The following is a 20,297-nucleotide window of genomic DNA, read 5'->3' on the forward strand; positions in this document are numbered from 1 at the left end:
CATGGATTTGTATTTGAGCTCTATTGTTCTTCTTTCTTAGTCCTAGCCTACTTTTTTATCTCTCCTGGGATTGTGACCTACTGGAGGTGAGGATCATGGGTGTCATATGTGCAGCCAGGCTGTTACATATATGCTGCTGGGAATACTGTAGTTATGCTATCCTTCCTTTCTATCAAAACAGAAAAACAGTGAGGAATATCTATGCACCTGAGGTACTTTTATGGGCCTCCCCAGTCCCGCATTTTTCTGTTATTTTAGGGTAAGCCTAGCATAACTTAATTTCATCAAAATCATCATCATCCAAGGTAACCAACCTAGGTATTTTTAATAAGCCTTTGATGCATTTAAGATATAATCTTCTGACAGTCTGAGGCACCAGATTGTTTTGCAGCACACAAGTGTGCCTGTTCCTCCTGCTGACCAGGCAGGCCATACACAGGACCAATGCAAAATGGAGCAGATGCTGCAGAACTCAACATTTTGTCAGAGGTGTACTAGTACTCACAGTTGGCAAAGCCACTAAGGGCTTGTCAGCATTAGGGAGGCCAAACTGAATTTCTCACCACAAGGCTGCACAGTCAAAACTGGAAGATTATGAGTTTGGTCTTTTGAGGAGACAGCCAACAAAAAGACCACCTTTAGAAAATCAGGCTGAGAGATGGAGAAAAGGGACAGTGACCTCCTGCCAGCCCAGCACCCTCCTCCTTACACCAGACCATGCTTGGGATTATCATGTACTTCTGGCTTTCCAGGAGGGTTCCATGGAGGCTGCAGCACTGCTGATGAGCAGCTTTGGCAAAAAAAAAAAAAAAAAAAAAAAAAAAAAAAAAAAAAAGCAGATAATGCAGACCTTGCTGTGCTGGGGCTCTATTGCTGAGCACTGCTCTTGCAGTTCACAGAAAATCTGAGCTGTAAAAAAATTCTGCCAGAGGGCAGCAAATCCCTACAATTGCTTGCTTTTCCACACTGTGATTCTAAACTGCAGCGAGTTTCCCTGCAATACCACCCTCTGCTTCCACATTTGTTACAGACTGTGCTGAGCACATCCTCAGGTGAGTGACATGTGGTTCCAGGGAGCACCTCTGTCACTTGGCACAAGCACACCAGTGGTGTGCACTGGCAGCACCCGTGCCCAGGCCACCTCATGGCATCTCACCAAAATCTATGAGGCTCACCAGAGGCTGCATTTCCTGGGATCTGCCTACCAGTGGGAAGCAGGGAGGCTCAGCTCTCCCACACTGTGGGTCCACACATCTCCCCTCGGGCAGGACTGGAGTGCAATTAGCCCTAGGCTCTATTTCCTGCTGAATATACTGATTTGCTGCTCCAAAGTTCTCTGAGCTGGCACATGGCAAAGTATCAGCACACTGAAGAAAATAATAATAATAAAAATAACAGCAGCAGCAGCAACAACATAACAACCACAATATCATTATAGGTTACTGAAGACTGCAAAGTGGCAGACCACCTTGACCCCTGAGGGAAACCTTTTCTGGGTAGCTTAGCACAGAAAGATATTTGCAGGAGCTCTATTGTTAAGGAGGAAATGGTTGCTCTTTTTAATTCAGTGTCATGGCAAATCTTTGACTTCTGACTTCCAATTTTATGCCATTTGATACACTTAGCCACAACACACACACGCACCATCTAAGAACAGTCTTGTTTGCAACGTGCAGAAAGGATGTGCCCAAGCTCTGCTCAATATTTTTCCCTTTCCCTTGTCTGTTCAAAGTTTCATCCAGTTGTGCAGGATTGCTAAAAATTATCCTTCTCTTTTTGCTTGGTATTTCTTTCACTTCTATCATCATAGTGGATATACCCATCCTGCTAACTAGATTCTCCTTTGGCAAAGGGAACACAGTGGCAGCCCATCTTGGCATCCAGCTGACAGTGTAAATGAAGAATGGACAGCAATTTCCAATGCAGAAAAAGTAGAAAATGTGTGTCTTTACCAAGTAACAAACAGCTCTAGCTAAGACTAAGCAAAATCGGCTTTAAAAAGGCAGTTCTGAAATGCAGACACATAGAGAGAAGTACATGAACCAAAACAAAAGATACTGCTGAAAAAATATAGCTGGCAAAATGATAAGAAAATTACTAATCATTCAGCAGTTGATATAAACCCAGCAGTTGATATAAACTCTCTCCCTAAATTAATCTAGAACATAACAATTCATTTTCAAGTTTTTTCATCTATCTTGTAACAGAAAACCTACTCCAGTGATGTTACACTATTCATATCCAGCGATTAGAAAAGTTAAGAATAAAGACGATGATATGTTCTCCTTTCTACAACAATATGGCATTGAAACAGCACAACCTTGATGGGCTTAAACCAGGCTGCCTCAACAGGCAAGCCAGTTGCCAAATACTCATCAAAGACAGGAATGTTTTTTGAAAGAAGAATTTTCACACCCACAGAGATCCAATAAAATCCCTGGACTCTTACAAAATAATCCTTTTGTTGACTTTTTATCAGCAAAGCTAAAGCTGATACACTCAAAAGTATGATAATGGAATGAGTTTTTTTCCAGTGGAAGTCATGCTGTCAGCAGTGAATTTTTCTGTTGGTGCTGGACCCAGATTTGATGGCAATGTGCCTGGGGGTGGTGGCAAAGGAAATGACCTCAAGAGCCATCGAGCCTGCAGCAGCCTCAGGCAGGGGGATGGCAGGATGCTTTGCTGCTGTCTCTACCTTTCCTCCTATGGATGGGGGCTTATTAGAGAATTTGCCTCACTGATATTCTGCAGAGTATCTCTGACACGTTAGTAAATGCAGGGGATGGAATATGTAGCAAAATGGATAATGAACATTGAGAAAATAAGAAGAAGAAGAAGAATGGACCTCATCACACAATTATCTGCCTGGGCCCGTGACACTGGTGGCTGATTATAGCCAAGACTCAAACTCTTTTAGTACAGTCCTTTACTGATCCTGATAAAGCTGCTAGAAAACCTGAGCAGCATTAACTGCTGAGGGACATTTCAAAATTAGGGTATGGCCTCCTCAAAATGCTATAAATTAAAGTATGAATCTGATACAATAGAGCTATTTTCCTAGTATTGTAAGGAATTAGTTGAAAAATTAATCAAAAGTTAAAATGCTGAATTATTGGAAAGCAATTTTGTAGAGAGAGAGATATCACATTTTAGCAGACAAGCTACAACTGTGTGTTGGGCTCATCAGGACAATCATTTGGCCTCTATCATCTCAGCTCCTTTTGCTACTATAGTGATTTTTATTATTATTTGCATGAGAATACATGCATTCTGGTGGCCTCATAGATATCTGGACTTCTGAATCTAAAAATGTCCCCCAGTTCTTGCTGCATAAATGTCTCTCATCTGCAGACAATTACACCTGACAGTGGTCCAGCCTGGGAGATTAGATTCATGCTTAGTCCTAGCAAAAGGCAGATGGTTTGATGGATTGATTTAATGGCCCACTGAAACATAAAAGCAGTCCTTCTGCTTAGCTTGTACTTTCCTCATGCTCTTGATGCCAGTGACTGGGTCATTTTCTGGCATATACTGACATACTCACAAAGCCTCTTTGGCCCATGTCCAGCCTGACAGGATTCTCAGTAGTCAACACCACAATTTTACACCTGTCAAGCCCAAAGGTTTTCCAGAACCTGCCTTTTTCAAAGATGGTAGCCTTTATATTTGGGGCTATATTTTGCATGCTTACACTATAGAGTCAGCACAGTGGCCTGAGTTCTAAAACAGCCTGAGTGGGCTGCATTGCTACTCAATTGTCCTCAGGAGGTATAGCATATTCAAAATTTTATGGATTATATCATGTGCACAGCAAGAAGTTTCACATTCTTTGAGAGTATATCAGCCTCAAGACATAAAAACCGTGCTCAGGAGTGGGCTTCAGCTGGCTGCCAGGATGCCCGGGTTTCCTGCCACACTGCTCATTCACCTGTAGTTCAAAATACCCACACTGCAAAGAGTGGGAGATGGGGCATGTGCTCAGAGGAGCACAGTGCAGCATAGCCAGCCACCTGGCTCCAGGCTGCATTAGGAAAAATGTAAAAGCCCATTTAAAAGCATCAGAACTGCTTGGGCTTTCCCTCTGCCTCTCTTACAGCTCACAGCATTTTTAATTGTGCTGAATTGGTTCTTTTGAGAAGCAGCTTTCCTCTCTGCCCACTTTCCTGATGCAATTGTAAGGAAAATCCTAAATGAAAACTAAACCAGTGCTGCTTAATGTTTCAAGCATGTTGTTCTCATAGAAATTAAACAGAAGGTTAGCCCTGTGCAACAGAAAGGAGCTGACTCTCCTCCCACCACCCTTCCTGGGTCCAGCAGAGTTACTGTGCATTTGAAGCAGGGTAAGATCAGCCCCCAAACTGAGGAGAACAAGCACCCACACGCACAGTGGAGTGATTATAGCTTGCACCCAGCACCAGCAGATATGGATGACATTCCTCTCTTCCTACTCCCTCAGCATAGCTGTAACACAAATAACAACAAAAAGTTTGATTTTTTCATCTCCACCAGCTGAGCATCAGATTAGAGCTAAACATTAGTGTCGCAGAAAATGCAAAAATTCAGTTTTGTCAGTATAAGGGATTATTGCAATTATTTTAAGCCAGGGTTTGTGTCAATCTGGGTAAACCTCAGGTATGGATGGAGATTTTGAACAAACTTAGTGACTGTCTCTCAGTAGCCTTGTCCCTGTAGTGCCTTTTCATCTAGCTCTCATCAGCTGTCACAGGACCTGCTGCCTCACTGCAAGGAGCACAGAGGGGATTTTTCAAAGAACTGCTACTTGCAGTCCTTATAGCAGCTGGTGAGTGCTGGGAACTAATGGACTAACACCTGTCTAAAAGGGAAATTCCAAGGGTGAACAAAGCAAACACGACTATTTCATGCCTGCTTTTCAGCTACTCCAAATTTATGAGGATAAACCGTCTTACAGCAGATGAGGTTATGCCCCTTTAAGGGTGGAGAAAACAAAACAAAATTAAAATAGAAGGTTGTTTTCTGGTGAGGTTAATGTGAAAAGTGAAGTAGCTCTACCACCAAATTAGCATCTTCAGTGAAATCAGGTTGGCTTATTATTGATTTTTAATCCAAGTATGCTCTGACCTGTGAATGGCTGCTGAGATATGAATACAATAGTGGTGCTTACACATCATTACCCCTTCTAAATCAAAGTGTATTGGTACCTGAATTACTATGGAGGCCCAGGGAGAATTTGTCTCATGCCTCCCTAGTTCTAGATTTAAAAAAGTGCCCAAATTCCACACTATGGAGTTTGATGGTGACACTTAAGAAAAGAATACTTGTGCAAGGAGCAGTCCAAAGCTTCCTAAGGATTTCAGTGCATGCTTGCATTAATTAATCCCATGCAAAGAGCATCACTGTCCATTGTAGGTACTCGAGGTCTCTGGGATCTTTGAGCCTGACTCAGTTTTACGCAGCTCAAGGAAACGCCTTTGATAGAACAGCGAGCAGCCTGCACGGGCCCTGCCTCTGTCTGTCCCTACCAAAGCCAACTTGCATCTTGCCTGGTAAAAGTGTTCCCTCATCCCTGGGTCCCACTGCAGGAAGATCAGAATCATCACCAGGGCCTGTGGTCTCCCTGTAGGGAAATCCTGTATCAAACTGCCCTGCCAGTGCTTTGGGTGTCTTAGCTCAGTGCCTCGGAGCTAGGACAGCCCAGCAAGGGAGAGGCAATACCTGGAATGAGTCTTTTTACCACCCCCATGAGGAATCACGTGCAGAAATGGAGAGGCAAATTCCCTGGGCATTAAAATGCTCACTTCTCCTCATGATGGGGACAGGCAAGTACAGCCACACATGGAGGGCAAGGATAGCAATACAAGGTGAATGCAAGTGTCAGCTAAAATATCCAGCTGTCCTCTGTGTACACGAGCCACTGACCAGATTCTGTCCAGGAGGGAGGTGTCAGCCCTGCAGGGTTTCCACAGTGCACAGGTCAAATGGACACAAAGCCAAGGTAAGGAGCACCTTCAGCAGAGGGAAAAACTAGATGCTTTTACTTCTACCATGCAAACTCAGCATTGGAAGGAGCAATGTAATAAATGCTCTTAATAATCTGCTGTCTAATTGACTGAGAAGGTTATTACTACCGTGAAAACAAACATAATTTTTCCAAAAATTGCCCACAAATGTGAGACTTCTTGACTGTTTGAGGAAAAAAAGCAGGACTGATGCTCTAGGCTGCTTTGTTTTTATAGACATTGGAGAGAACCTTAAATAAAAGCCAGGGAAGTTCTTACTGTAATGGGAAAATGACAAAGGAACTCTGATTTTCTCTGAGAAAACAGGCTGCCAGTGTGTTAAAATATCACACTAGTCAAAAATTCAATAAAATTTTTGAAGAGGCCAAATTTAATGTTGAAACAGAAGCAGCCACATAAGTGAAGTTTAAAATACTGTTGCTTGAAATTATAGAAGTCTGCTTATTTTTAGCTTGTTAGATGCTGTTAGTTTCCTGTGTAAAGGGGGTTACATAATAGACATAATAGACATAATCCGTGCAGCAGCGCAGGCCATGCATGCCAGGGTATAAGGTTATGCAACTGCTCCAAGCTCGCTCCTGCTGGGCAGAAAAGAGTCTCACACCCCTCAGAACTGTTCTGCTGCTTCTCAGTCAAACTCACAGACACATGTAGTACAGGATGCATAGTCTCATTTACATGTGCATGTGGATATATATGGATATGAACACATATATTCACATTTCCCCTTGTTTTCTTATTACAGCTTAAACAAGGTATTCCTCGAATCAGAAAAATGCCTCCATGGATTTACTCTGTTGAAATTCAACAGGGGATAATCTGATATGTGATAGCTATTAAAAGCAGAAAAGTTAACTCTCAAAGTTAAATCAAACTTAATTTGGAAATCCATCGATGGAATTCTCCCCTTTTTCCTAATGGGACCTCTAGCTGCCCCTTACTGCCTCATGCTATGGTATTTGGAAGGCACTAGGTGCTTTGGCTGAGTGAGAACATCTCAGGGGCTTTAAATTCATTAAGCAATATGCCACAGCATTGTTTTTCCTTAGGCTTTTAGAAGAATAGAACTTTTGTATCTGAGAAGCTGCACTGCTGCACTGTTCCCAGTAGTATGGTTCTTCAAAGTGTATAATTTCCAAATTTTTTTAGAGTAATCCATGTTTGTACACACCCCCACCTTCTGAGTCTATCACAGATTGACAGGAAATTTATTTTCCTGAAAGGTAAAGAAAAAAGAAGTTGTGTCTTCCACAGCATTTTAAGCATCACATTTTCTTTGGCAAAAAAACTTTCATATGGACCCTTATTGTGCATGATATGCAAATTTAATTCACTATCTACAACAAATGGTTTCAGTACAAAACTGATATAATTTTTAATTTAAACAACATCTTTTTAATCTTAGCAAGGAATTTTAAAAGAAGATTTGTATACAAAAAAGTATTTACATGCAGCATTACAAATCCCAACAGGTCTGAGATTTCATTCTGTTGGTTTTGTTGGTGAGGGCTGTTAGCTCCTTCTGAACAATCCTATCATTCTCATTTTTACAAAGGCACTGACCCTAGCCAAGAGCACTGCATTTGGAAAAAGTTGATGAGACACAAAAAAAAGCTACATTATTATGTTCAGCCAGGAAGCCTTTGTCACCTTTTTTCAACCTTAAGACTCAGTGGCTAAAGGGTACTTCAGAAAACACATTAAGTATCCATGTTCCTGAGCTGGGCCATGCCAGGAGAGTTTTACTTATCCTGACTTTGGCATCCTGTGAGGCACCAAGGTCTGGGCTGATCACTGCAAGGAGCCCTGAGTTTTGGGGGAGTCCAGCAGTGCCCTGACACAGCAGTGTCCCCATCCTTGGACAGATGTGCTGCCTGCTGTCCCCACGGAGGCAGGGAGGAGGGCAGAGGCTGCCAGGCACACACAGCTGCAGCTGAGCTGCGGAGCTGTGACCGATGCTGCCAGCTGCACACCACGGCTGCTTACTCACACTTTATTGTCTTGGGTGACAATACTCAGCTTCTGGCCTTGTTACCACTTCCTTGTGGGCTTTGTCCGCTTCCTCAGCCCTGGCTCAACATTATGGGCAGAACTATGTGAGTCAGAGGAATTCATGTGACTTTCAGGAAAAAAAAAAGTATTGCGGGAAAGCACCTGTATTTTAACAAGGGAACATTTGACCTGGAGTGTTTCTCAATCCAGATCAGGTCAAGGGTCCCTGAGCAGCTGTGCCATCACAAGCAGGGAACAGCACACCATCATGCATGGATGGACAGACGGACGGACGGACGGACAGATGGATGGATGGATGGATGGATGGATGGATGGATGGATGGATGGATGGATGGATGGATGGATGGGAGAGGAAAGTTTGTGAGTGGAAAGAAGATGCTAGTGGCACCTAAAACTGGTCAAGTTGAAACCACAATCCCACACATTTACCAGTCAGACGGAAGTGGAAGAAAATTAGTCCAATGCTTTCTATTTTTTATGAGTTACTCAAAATATAAATTTTATTAAGGGCAACACCCAGCTGTGGTGAGAGAGAAATAGAAAATGAGCATGTTTCCCCAGATTTCAAAGTTTTTGCTAAGATTGCTAAATCAGAAAACTTGATAAAAGCTGAAATCCTGTCAGTGTGTTGGTATTGCTTATCCTCAGCTAATTAGAGGAGTCTACAGCTCAGCATTTGGGAAGAACTGGGGTCTGAGTCTATTATCATCTTGAAGCAGAAGTGGTTCAGATAAATCAAATTCCTATTTCTGTTGGCTCTGGAAATCAATATCTATTTCTCAGGATCCACTATGGTTTAAGAACTGGTTCCAGCTAAGAACATCATGGTGAGTGTTCTCTGCTGCTTCAAACTCTCCCTTCTCCAATAGTTGTACTACAGATACAAGCTGGATCATGTCTCTCCAAAGACTGAGCCATACAACCTGTATTAAATGAACCAATTAGCTCATAATTTAATTGTAAGAGTAGTATTAATTTATGGGTAACTGAGGGGAAAAAAAATTACTTGTTACCAAGGTTTTGACTATATTTGATGTTTCTCTATATGGTGCATGGTCTGTGGTCCTGCCTAGCATCAGTCTCCAGCCAACCTGGCATGAGCACACCCTTGATTCTCCCTGGTAAAGGGCACTAATGCAGCATCACAGAGTGACCCTGTCCTGGAAGGTGACCCATTTGTGGAGCTAAGGAATCAAATTCAAATACATGCAAACTTTGGTACTGGCTGGTGTAGTTGGTGGTCCACATGGGAGCAGTCAAGACATGAGATACCTTACACTCAGATGTGCAACTTCTACCTGTCCTCAGTTCAGCAGCAGAACTACTTCCAACTCCACCTCTTCCAGGGACGTTGTATGGAAAAAGTTTTTTCTTCACAAAAGAAAGAGCTCTAACTAGGTGAAATATAAAAGAAATAGTAAAATTACATTCACTTACATACTTGATTCCTTTAATAATTATTAAGAAGCCTAGACAAAATTCTGATTTTGGTCTTCTACCTAAGACAACCACGTGATGCAGATGCAGAACTAGGCTCACAGTTATTTACAGAAATATATGACCTAAATTCAAAAGCCTTTGTATCCAGATAAATGTACTACCACAGACACTCACACAGGGTGAAATTGTTCCCTAGGCTAAAGAAGAACCACTGGGCAAATGCAGACCTGACATAAACTGACAGAGCCTTATGTACTTGTACAGGTCTCAACCAGCACTTCCTCATACAGGATATACACCACAGACAGAATCATGAACATGGACATTTTACCCACAGCATTTGCTTAGTTTGCATAAATTTCCCACAAATTACCAGAACTTTAGCTGATGAAGACTTTATATCAGTTTAATTGAATTTATGCTACCCAAATAAATTGTCTATTTAAGTCGGAACATCATTTATTCTTATAAGCATAAAGAAATAATGAAAACACATTATGAAGTGACACAGAACATTTTATAAAGACATTTCACTGACACGGTGCATAAGCATTACAACATTTTCACTTCAGCTCTACAGGACAGCATTAGATAAACCAGGAGCATCCAGTTTAATACAGACCTGGTGACAGGTATTTAGCAAAACTAGCTAACAGTTTCTATGCTTTCAAGATACTAAAGTAGGTGTAAGTTTCCTTGAAGTTTAACAAAATCTGAACTGAATAAAGACGCTAAAGCAGAATATATCTATAAATATAGATATAAATAATTTATAAGGTAAACACAATAACTTCAATTTAAAGGCTTAGCTCTTAATAGCTGCTAGTTTTTCTAAACTTCAATTTTAATCCTTCCTCTCCACCACTAAAACAATGAAGTTTTTTACCTTACTTTTGCTGTCATCCATTGCTGTTACACATTACAAAGCAAAAGGTCTATGGCAAAGCTCTGCTGGAGCTTCTCAGCACATGACATTACAATGACTCACTAGAGGCCCCAAATCACTCAGTCTCAACCGAAGTCTGTTCAATTCCAGTGTCTAGGTTTAAAGGCAGCCTTAACATCCACGACAGGTCTGTAGTGAGCTGGATCCTTGGTTCAAGTGAATCTGAACATCACCTTTCACACCAGCTGTGAATCAGGTCTGGGCAAAGCAAAGACAGATTTTGCTATGTAGGGTTACCATGAAGAAATGTTCAGAGATAAGGAGATTACAGAGAACACAGCAGACAATTCATAGAGACATGATTCAGACTTCCATAGACAGCTGAGTATCTTCTCCATATAGCCTTGCTGATTTTAATCAAACTGCTACAGGAATAGGGTACTGTATAATGTGAGCAATGTAGTCAGGCCACAGATGATCAATACAGACACTTGTAAGGGCAAAAAAGAAGTCTTAGACCCACATACGGGTTTCTTATTAATGGTTTTGTCCATGATCTGGAACAATAGTCCATCCAACACATCATACAAAAATCTAAAATTAAATTATTTTAGTAAGTCAGAGTGGTGTAGGAAATTTCTTGGTCTTGTCTTCAATTCAGTGAAGGTATCCACTGTTTTTTACATTGAAAGGCTACATGGAAGACAGATAGGTCTTTGATGGAATACGTTTGTTCACACATGAACATGAATCAATGAATAACTGTAAATGGAATAGCACAGCCCATCAGAACAGCGTGTTATGGATGCTAAATTAACCAGTAGTCAGTAGTTCATTAAGCTATACCACCTTCAGAGAGGTTCCCATCTGAAGCCAAAGGCTGCTAGCCAAAATATTTTAATGAATAGAGTTCTTAATTTTCTCTTGACCTGCATACTGACAGTAGGATCTGTCAGCCTGTTCTCACTTCCCACTCACTGACCAGCCAGCAGAAAGCAAAGACCTGCAGCAGCTCCGAAGGCAGCAAGGGGTTGGGGTGAAAACACAAAGAAGTGCTTCCCTACTTCCTGCCCAGGCAGAAACACTGCTGGGTGCCAGCTGCCAGCGCTGCTCTCAGAGCTCAGAATCCCCTCACCTAAAAGTAATTGCAGAGATGTTCAGTCAGACAGTATCTTTGAAACTGATGACAGAACACTAGTACTGGAAATACCAATATCTCTGGAAGTAACATTAATCAAATTAGGCCTCAGAATACAGAAGTATAAATTTTTAAAAATGTGTGCTGATGTCTAACTCTATACTCTTCACATTGCTTATACAGAATGATATAGTAGGATCAATGGATTTGGCTCTGGGCATAGTGCAGGTGCTCACACAATGTACCACTTGATTTCAGCAAGAGCTGCAGAGAACAGTTCCTAATCCCTGATACACAACACTCTCCTCTTCACTATGTTAAATCACCCACTCCCAAAACAAAGAGGTTCTGTGTTATTCTTTTTGAATTTCTACATGATTGAATCATTCTATAACTTCATTCAATCTTTTTCCTCAGGTAAAACTTCCACTGCAACAACAGAATCTTTATGTGTTGAACACATGAGTGAAACACAGAGTAGGAGTAAAGGAGCTGGTAAAAAAGTGCTTTCAAAATTTTTAATGTCTTAGAAAGTTCCAGGAGTGGAAAATTACTAAAATAGAATAAAATAATGTAATCAAGAATGCCTTTTCCCTCTACAATATATTTTTTTAAGAAACATAACTCTTAGAGGCACCATTTTTATTCCCCTGCACTGCCTTAGAAGACCTTAATGTGTAGAACAAAGCAGAAGAAGCTGCATGGCTCCTAGGAGGAAGATAAAAAGGCTTTGTTTTCTTGATCTACTAAACACTACATGAACCCAGTGTTCCAATAGCTTTTGGTCAGGCAATTCACAAAATATTCCTGTCCAGCCCTGGTAACACTGACAAATAAACCTTTGCTTCATGGCTTCAATACTCTCCAGGCTGGGTTTACCAGTCACCTGGAACCTGGGGCCCCTCTCTGAGTGACTGTCGTGGATCTTAAAATCACTGGGGGACAAGTGGAGATAAGCAGAAGAGTCGCTGTTTTTGCGGATGCATCTTCCATTCTTCTTGCACAGGACTTTGCTGCAGAGCTTTGCTGCTGAGGTCACGTTAATGACATAGTGTCCCAAAGGCCCATCGACGTACTGCTTCACTGTTAAGCAGCTCTCCTGCGAAAATTAAAATACCACAACACATTTCTCAGTATCTAGCATTATGTTCAAGTTTGTTATGTCTAAAAAGATGCTATTACTAAATTGTTCTTGCCCAAAGTAATCCATTGAGATAAATCTTGTTTGCTTACATACTTGAGGGATCTATTTAGTTTGGTTTAAATGAGTTTATTTCCATGTGTAAGATTAGAAAAGTATTGACATCTGCTATAGTTTCTATTTGAATGCCTGGTAGGAACACATAGTGTGAGACTAGGAAGGATTCCCAGGAAGAAAAAAGAGGGTTAATATGGTTCATATCTGGGACTAAGTGGTCCCTTAAGTAGAGATTTCTGGTAACTGCTGACTAGGAGAAATGTATGGGACTAACAGGTTTTAAAGCACAAATCAAGTCACCACTCTGGCCCTGATCACTCCAATACTTTCAGTTTACCAGGAGCCACATAATATTCATAAACCAGCACAGGAGTTGCTGCAATTGCAACTCGAAAGTTCCAGTTCAGATTTCCTGGTTCCTCTGACCAAGTCAGTGATGCTTTGCCAGAGACTTCAGGAGTTGGACAGCAGACTGCATGAAAAGCAGAGGGGGCACCAAAGCCCAGGTTTAGGAATGGGGGCTATCCTGCTGTGCCTCCTGAGGAACTCCAGTTCTACCTCCCACCTCCTCAAGAAGGTTTATTTCTGAAAGTCTGAAGAACCCAGGAGAAATAACTAGGGCTTGTCTTGTGACATTATTTTCCATGTAACATTTCAACATTAGCAACTGGAGAAAATACCTCGCCTCCAGGATCCATTCCCTCCCAGTCGATCTGGACAACTGCAGTAGTTACAAAGCAGAACACTGTATAACTAGTTGTGCTTATATTTGCATGGCATTGTTTTGAAATATGTCTTTCTCCTCACCTGGACATTATTCCACTGAGCTACAAATGACATGCCCAAAGCAATGTGCTCTGGAGCACCAGGACTTTTCAGCCTAACAGAATTAATGACACCTGAAATTATTACTGAACCACCATCCTCAGTCGTTGGCTGATCTGATAGATCTGATGTTGGCACTGATAAAGATAGATAGGTGCTATGGAGGGTGTGGTGCCAGACAAGAGATATTGAGGTGATTCCTAAGAACTGGCAAACTGATCTGACCAACCTTTGAGCTGGCGTACTGCATACTGCCCCAGAGAACAACTCCAGCTGCTCCCAAAGCTGCGCTTTCCCCAATGGTATTGACCAGATCTCTCTGAAAAAGAAAGCCAAATCCACACATGAGAAAAACAAATAAAAGTAAAAGTAAAAAAAGACAAAAGTAAAAGTAAAAAAAGCAGTGGGATATGGGCATCACTTCTTTTTAAAGGATAGTGGTGTGGACTGAATGTGTTATTTTCAAGAGGGTTGAGGAGGATTAGGGTATTTCCAATGGGACTTAATTAATTAATTGGTTTAAAAAAAAAGGAGTTTGTTAATTAAAGATCAAAATATCAAATGTTAAAAGAATGTGAAATTCAGTGTCATGTGTTAGTAATGAGGATTCCCAAGTCTTTGTCATCTGCAAAACATTTTATGGTTTACCCAGATGCAAAGACTGGATGTGATTCTACATTACTCACATAACGGTTGAATGATTTTGCACTAACACATTTCAGATCTCATTAAAAATGAATTAAAACTTATCAGACCTCCAGAATAAATAATCAATAAATATTGAGGATTGCTGGATGAACTAGGACCTGAGAAAACCCTGAAATACATTTTTTGTAAGTAATATGCTTTGGGAATTACACTGCTTGACCAGAAGTCAGTAAATCTAGTTTTTACAACCCCATATTCCACATCTTTCTTCTGTTAGTTTTATCAGATCCACAAAAATATTACAGCACTTCATATCCAATTAATATGGATATAAAACTGACAAAACAAATCCTTAAAGTTCATCCAGGCCTCTAGATGTGTGAAGTCCGATGGCACTGATAATTTCACACCTAAGTCCCTGAGGCACCCACTCTTCCACTTTCCTGCAGTCTAGTATTACCACCTTCACAACGCTGAAAAATTCAGCATTTATCTTTGGCTAAGGCCAAAATTTGGCATTTTTTTGGAAGGTATGTTCTCACATGGATTCTTAAAGGACTCTTAAATACCTGCACATGTGCTAGATTCTGGTGAAAACAGCAGTTCACCACAAAAATATTGTATAGGACTTCATTTAAATGCTTTCATTACACCTTATATTTCCTGGTTTTGATTTTTTTGGAACAAATATCAAGTGCTAAGAGTCCTTCCCAGAAGGAGGGAAATAGTAAGAGCTGGTCAGATATATAATATCCAGATAATCATTCAGAGAGGGTCACCTTCATCGTGAGGTTTCAGATAACATCTCTGTCTGATGCCATTTTGCTTTCTACCAACTCAATGAACATTCAAAGGAGAGAAAGAGAAATAAGTGGGAACCCAACTACAGCTTATAATAAATTTGCATTAATAATTAGGTAGCCTGCCCACAAGGAAAGACATAAGGTTTCTGATGTCAATTCTAGGCATAGTTATGTCTTTTACTGAATCAATGTGTCAGGTTCAGTACCTCAAAACCCATCAGTACAGAAGAGTTCTTCCTCAAATGACCTATGGAGGAGGTTGCACCCTCCAGGGTGCTGGATTCATCCTGAGCAGGTTGGGAAGACAACAGAACCAAGAGGTTTTGCACCAGAGGCAGGGACTCTGACCACTGGATGGTCATGCAAATAAGGAGGCACCACCCCCTACTTCCTCCTCTTCTGCCACAGACAGGGTTAGAAAATAAAGGTTTCACTCTTCATTTGGGTATTTTGAGAAAGGGAAAGATACGTGCTACTCCTAATAGCCGAGAATGACAAATTTGGGCCAGAGATAAATAGAACCCTCCATGAAGAACTGAGTGAGGCATATGAACTCCACCAGCAGCCTCTGATGGAGTTCATGACACAGCAGTCCTGATTTTGGGACTGAACCATGTGCCCCTTCTCACACAGCACAGCTTGGCATTGGTGGGGGCTCACTGGAATGGCTCTTCTTTGAGAGTGTAACAAAAGCCTCATATGGAAGAAAGCATGCAATTTTCAAAAAATAGATATTTTAAATATTAATATCTTATAATTTGTCTAGCTGGGAATCCTAATTTGTTTCTTGTATCAGACTTTGGCAAATGGTGTTTGTTCAAATGATTAGCGAGTCAACAAGCCTCTTCCCTCGTGATGCTCATTTTTGTTCAAGCTTTTGGGGGCAACATGCAACTACCTAAGGTCCTCAAGACTAGGCTGGGCTCTCCCCAAATAGACACCTGATTTAGCAGGGAGGAGGAGGCTTTATTGTCTGTCAATGCTTCTTTGTATTTTGATCACTCAAGTCACTGCACTGGACCTTAAAAGAATAGAAGGTGAACTAAACCATTAGTTGTGGAGCTCAAAATGAAACAAGACAGTCAGTTCTAGTTACATGTTGAGGAAAGAAAAATATGCATATCTGTAATCTTGAAGAGCCTTAAGTTACAGACAAGAGTTTTCTGTATTCAGCAATAGTCATTCAAGCCTGGCATGGTTGCAGGGGTTGTTGTCTATACACATGCACACCTGGTCATGAGAGAAGATTATCTGTAGGGAAACAACAGGATTACTATCCATTATTAATCATTTGCCAGTTGCCATCCTGCTTTATTAATTATTTCAGCCATTTAGTCAGGAAGAACAGATGCTACTGTGCAACTTCCCTTCCCCACATACTTAGTAGTGAATTGTCTAATCAGAAAGTTTCTAAATACTCTACAGATGGCAAACTGCTTATACACATTTCTAGCAAATACAAAAGCCTTTCATAATGATTTGGATCCCAATCCAGAATTTATAAATTTCTTCCAGGATAAAAAGCAGGATTAATTTCTCAGACATCTTATGCACAACTCACCTTACTTCCAGATGCAGTTGGGGTGAAAGGTACAGCATACACAGCTACAGCATCTGTCTGGGATCTAGGCCTTTCAACTTTCTGAAGGTTTGATAGACCTGTGTCTCTCCCTCAGTGACTGACTCACAACCATTTTTTCTGACTGTACTGTGCAATTTCACAGAAGCCCTTTGTACAGAAGAGCTTGCACACAATCTTGGATATCAATACTGTTTCTGTTGGAACAGAAAGCACAGCTCTTGCACAGCTCAATGGAGCAAGGCTGTAGTTTTCCTGGCCCAGTCCCTGCCAGAATTCAGGAAACTATCCCATCTGCCCACTGCCCTGATTTTTCTGTGGCTATTTAGCCTGGATGTCATTGTCCTGGGACCTTTCCTCGTCACCTTCATCACATTGTTTCTGGAGCTCAGAGGTTTCATGCCTTGTTTGAAATTTTGTGAGCATCACTTAGGGGCTTGGCATGCGTCAAATGAGAAGCTCCAACCTGGTCTCCTAGTCTAAAATCTGAACATACAAAACCTCATTTAAATTATCCCAGTGGCTCCAGGGCTATGAAAAAAACAAGACCATTATTTTCTGGATAATTTCTATGTTTTTAAATACAACCCTGTAAGTTTCTGTCAGACCCCAAGCTGTTCCCACAGATGATGTGTGTAGTCTGTCCAGGTTAAGCCTCTCCCATGTTGAGTACCCTGTCCATGCTGTTCTTATTAGAAAATACATAGTGGAGCATAATGGAAATATGTTTTGCTGACTATGTAAAGATCTTTGTAAAGTTGTAAAGCAGTTTTTCAAGCATCCAGTAGTAAATGGCTATATGCAACAGGGAAACAGGTGGGTGAGTTAAAGAATGCAATGTCAGAGAAGCACCACTCCAAATTACTACTGTAACTGTTCAGAAAATATCTTAAGGTGAAATGATAACTGTGTACCACCACAGATTTTGAACTGGTAGCAGCATGCTAGTTTTCATAGCTTTCAGTAACATGATATTTTTATACTGATCAAAGAACTAATTAATTTTATAAAAATGTATTATTACAGACTACACTTCAAGAATTCTTATGTATTTCCTAGCCTGAGTTCTTCAGTGAAGGTGTTCTGGGTGACATCCTGCCTTTACTCACTTCAGTGACTCCTTGCCTTCAGGACTAGACTGGCCTATCTGCCCATAATTTCCACAGAGAAAACAGCTCCAGAGTGTTCCTGGTTGCTAAAAATGAACCAGACTAAATTCCAAATTACTTCTATGTACAATTTGCTTCTCAAGGGCAGCCTGAATGTATCATTTGCTTCTTGGGGTCAGCTTGACACATTTCTCAGATGCTCTCTGCTGCACCTCCTCAGCTCCAGCTGAAGGCTGAAGCCTCACACAGCTTGTGATTTACTGGACTGAACTTTGCCTTTTCCCTTGCCACTTCTTGCCCTTTTTCTGTTCTGGTTTGAGTCAGGAACTTGTCTCTGGCAGCATTAGAAGGAATCTCCCAAGCAGCTCTCCATCAAATAAATGGAGGCAGAACCCCCAGATACCTTTGTTATCAAGGGGTAATTTCCATGAGTCCCCGTCCCAGATTTTCTCCTTTCTCATGGAATTGATAGAAACCAAAGAAAAGTTTTTGGCACTTCAAGTAACTATTAGAGAAATGAATAAGTGACTGTGAGTCTCTATTATGGGCATAAACAATCATCATTACCTATCCAGAAAGTCTGAGATTTTCACATCTATAATTTACCATCAGTGTTGTGGCCACTACATATTTATTACACTTGATCACTGCTTGATGGGACATTGCATGACTCAAAAACTGGGTTTCTTTGATAAAAAGACTCCACAATTTAGCACTAAATGTTAGACATGAAGATGTGATACTTCTGAAAATTGAGATATATGGCCAATGCTCATCATGCAGGAGTTAGAAACTCCAGGGCAGACTACTTTACTTGACTAGTTTATTTCTATATTGAATTAATTTACTTTTGCATAAAGAAACAACAAAGTCCTGAGGATATTTTCTCATGGAAGTTTATCTATGCATTGCACTAATTAATTTTAAGCTTCACAATATCTGCCCAGCTCATTTCACAAGCTGCCCTGAAAAATAAAAATATCACAATGAATTACTTCCTTAAGGAATATAATTCTTCGTACTTTCTTGCTAAATTACCTTCATTAAAAATATACAATGTTATCTCACAGAGGTAGAAAAAACCACTGCAATATTAACTCTTGAAAGGCATAGAGTCTTGTACTGTGACTACAGTACTACCTCTCAGGGGGCTGCCTTAAATATGAAAAACAAATGTGTAAGTGCTTTTAGAACATATTTTTTCTAAGAGGCTATTTCTAATTTCTACATTTTGAAAGAAGTCTCTCTGCTTACCTCTGTTAAAACATGAAAAGTATAGGCATAAAATGGTCTGGAGTAAACAAATACAGGCAAAATGTAGTCTTTTCTAGCAATTGAGGCAACACGTATTGCCTCTTTAACCCGATAGTGAACAAATTTTAGTGCATTTGGACTTGACTTCAGTATATAATCCAGGTATATGGAAGGGTAGAGAGCAGTGCTTTCCTTCCACAACCAAAGCAGGAGGTCATTGCGGAAAGACTCAATGGGTGGGCATTTCCCTGTGTATGTTTGGGGGTGTTCTTTGTAATCATAATTGTAGCAGTCTGGGTAAAGATAGTAACCCCACAAACCATTTGGTCTCATATGCTCAGCCAGAAGGATGGTGTTATTCATGAAACTCCTACCAGCATTTTCAAATTCCTCTTTAGCCACTTTCCTAATTTTGTCCTCTGGCCACCGAGGATGCCGTCTCCTAACAATCTCGAGAGATTTATTTCTATAAATGCTTTTATTGCCCCAGTTCCTATCCCACTGGGGCCTCCAGTTTTCCCAGTCAATGACTGCAAGTCCCTGAAATTTCTTCATGGGTATGCAATAGTCAATGTCAGACTTTGCTTTGCTAAGGTGTTTGATAAGACTTTCGTTCTGGGGCACCCCTCCATTAACGGGATCTCCATTATCTGAGTAGTAGGGATAGTATCCCAAATGGGTGTGATAGAAGATGGTCACATTGGATCCACTCAGAGTCTCATTGATGTTGGATGCAATGTCAAAAACACTGAGGTCCAGGTCCACCTTGTAGCGCAGCCTGCACTGCTCGGTCGGCGCGTTCCAAACAACCATGAAAGGCTTGTGCAGAACCGGAGGGGCCCGTGCCGGCTTCGGCAGCTGAGCATCAGCCAGAGTCAGCAGTGCCACTGCTGCCAGCACTGTGACCCCAACATCCATGGCTTGGGCTTTTTCTGCTATGGTGTGTCCTTGAAAACAAAACCAAGATAAGATGTCAGAAGGGCAGCATGGAGGCAAATTTGATGGTAAGGGAATGTCTTTTGGCTTGATTTGCGTTTGATAACATTAACCTCAAGAGAGAAAAGTGCAAAACTGATCTTGTAAAAGTTGACACTAATTTCAAATGCTCTGAAAAACATTTTGATGGACTACACTGCCTGGAAACTTCACTTTCATTTCACCTAGACTCCTCACACAATTGTTTCAGACCTTTCCATAAAATTTATTTGTTCTCTCATGTCTACAAAACATTTGAAATTTCAGCTTCAAAACAAGCTCTACTATGGTCAGTCTGACTTGCCTAGAAGATCATTACAGCAGGGCTACAGTCTTCACTATCTGTATTTTCAAAGGGTCACAATAGGAAAGATAATTTCAACAAAAGGCAGACACTTCTACCTCAGATTAATGAAGACGACTCAGAAAC

General features: G+C 41.0%; 1 protein-coding gene across 1 annotated transcript; it reads right to left on the reverse strand.

The window, feature by feature from the left end:
* Positions 1-12,146: 12,146 nt before the first annotated feature.
* On the reverse strand, positions 12,147-19,810 carry LOC110483505 (hyaluronidase-1). Its single transcript, XM_021553470.2, has 3 exons — positions 18,893-19,810; positions 13,729-13,818; positions 12,147-12,575 (listed from the first exon to the last, which is right to left on the reverse strand). Exons 1-3 carry the CDS (start codon positions 19,808-19,810, stop codon positions 12,147-12,149), a joined length of 1,437 nt encoding a protein of 478 aa, XP_021409145.2.
* Positions 19,811-20,297: the final 487 nt, after the last annotated feature.

The sequence above is a fragment of the Lonchura striata genome, chromosome 5 (genome assembly GCF_046129695.1).
Source record: "Lonchura striata isolate bLonStr1 chromosome 5, bLonStr1.mat, whole genome shotgun sequence".
NCBI classification, from domain to species: domain Eukaryota; kingdom Metazoa; phylum Chordata; class Aves; order Passeriformes; family Estrildidae; genus Lonchura; species Lonchura striata.

What these genes read in the sequence shown, in the direction of transcription:
- LOC110483505 (XM_021553470.2), bottom strand. Translation starts at nt 19,810, where the DNA reads ATGGATGTTGGGGTCACAGTGCTGGCAGCAGTGGCACTGCTGACTCTG. An exon ending in CTTTTCATGTTTTAACAGAG is followed by an intron (nt 13,819 to 18,892) that starts GTAAGCAGAGAG and finishes TTTCTTTTTCAG; the next exon opens with AGAGATCTGGTCAATACCAT. An exon ending in TGCAGTACGCCAGCTCAAAG is followed by an intron (nt 12,576 to 13,728) that starts GTTGGTCAGATC and finishes TAATTTTCGCAG; the next exon opens with GAGAGCTGCTTAACAGTGAA.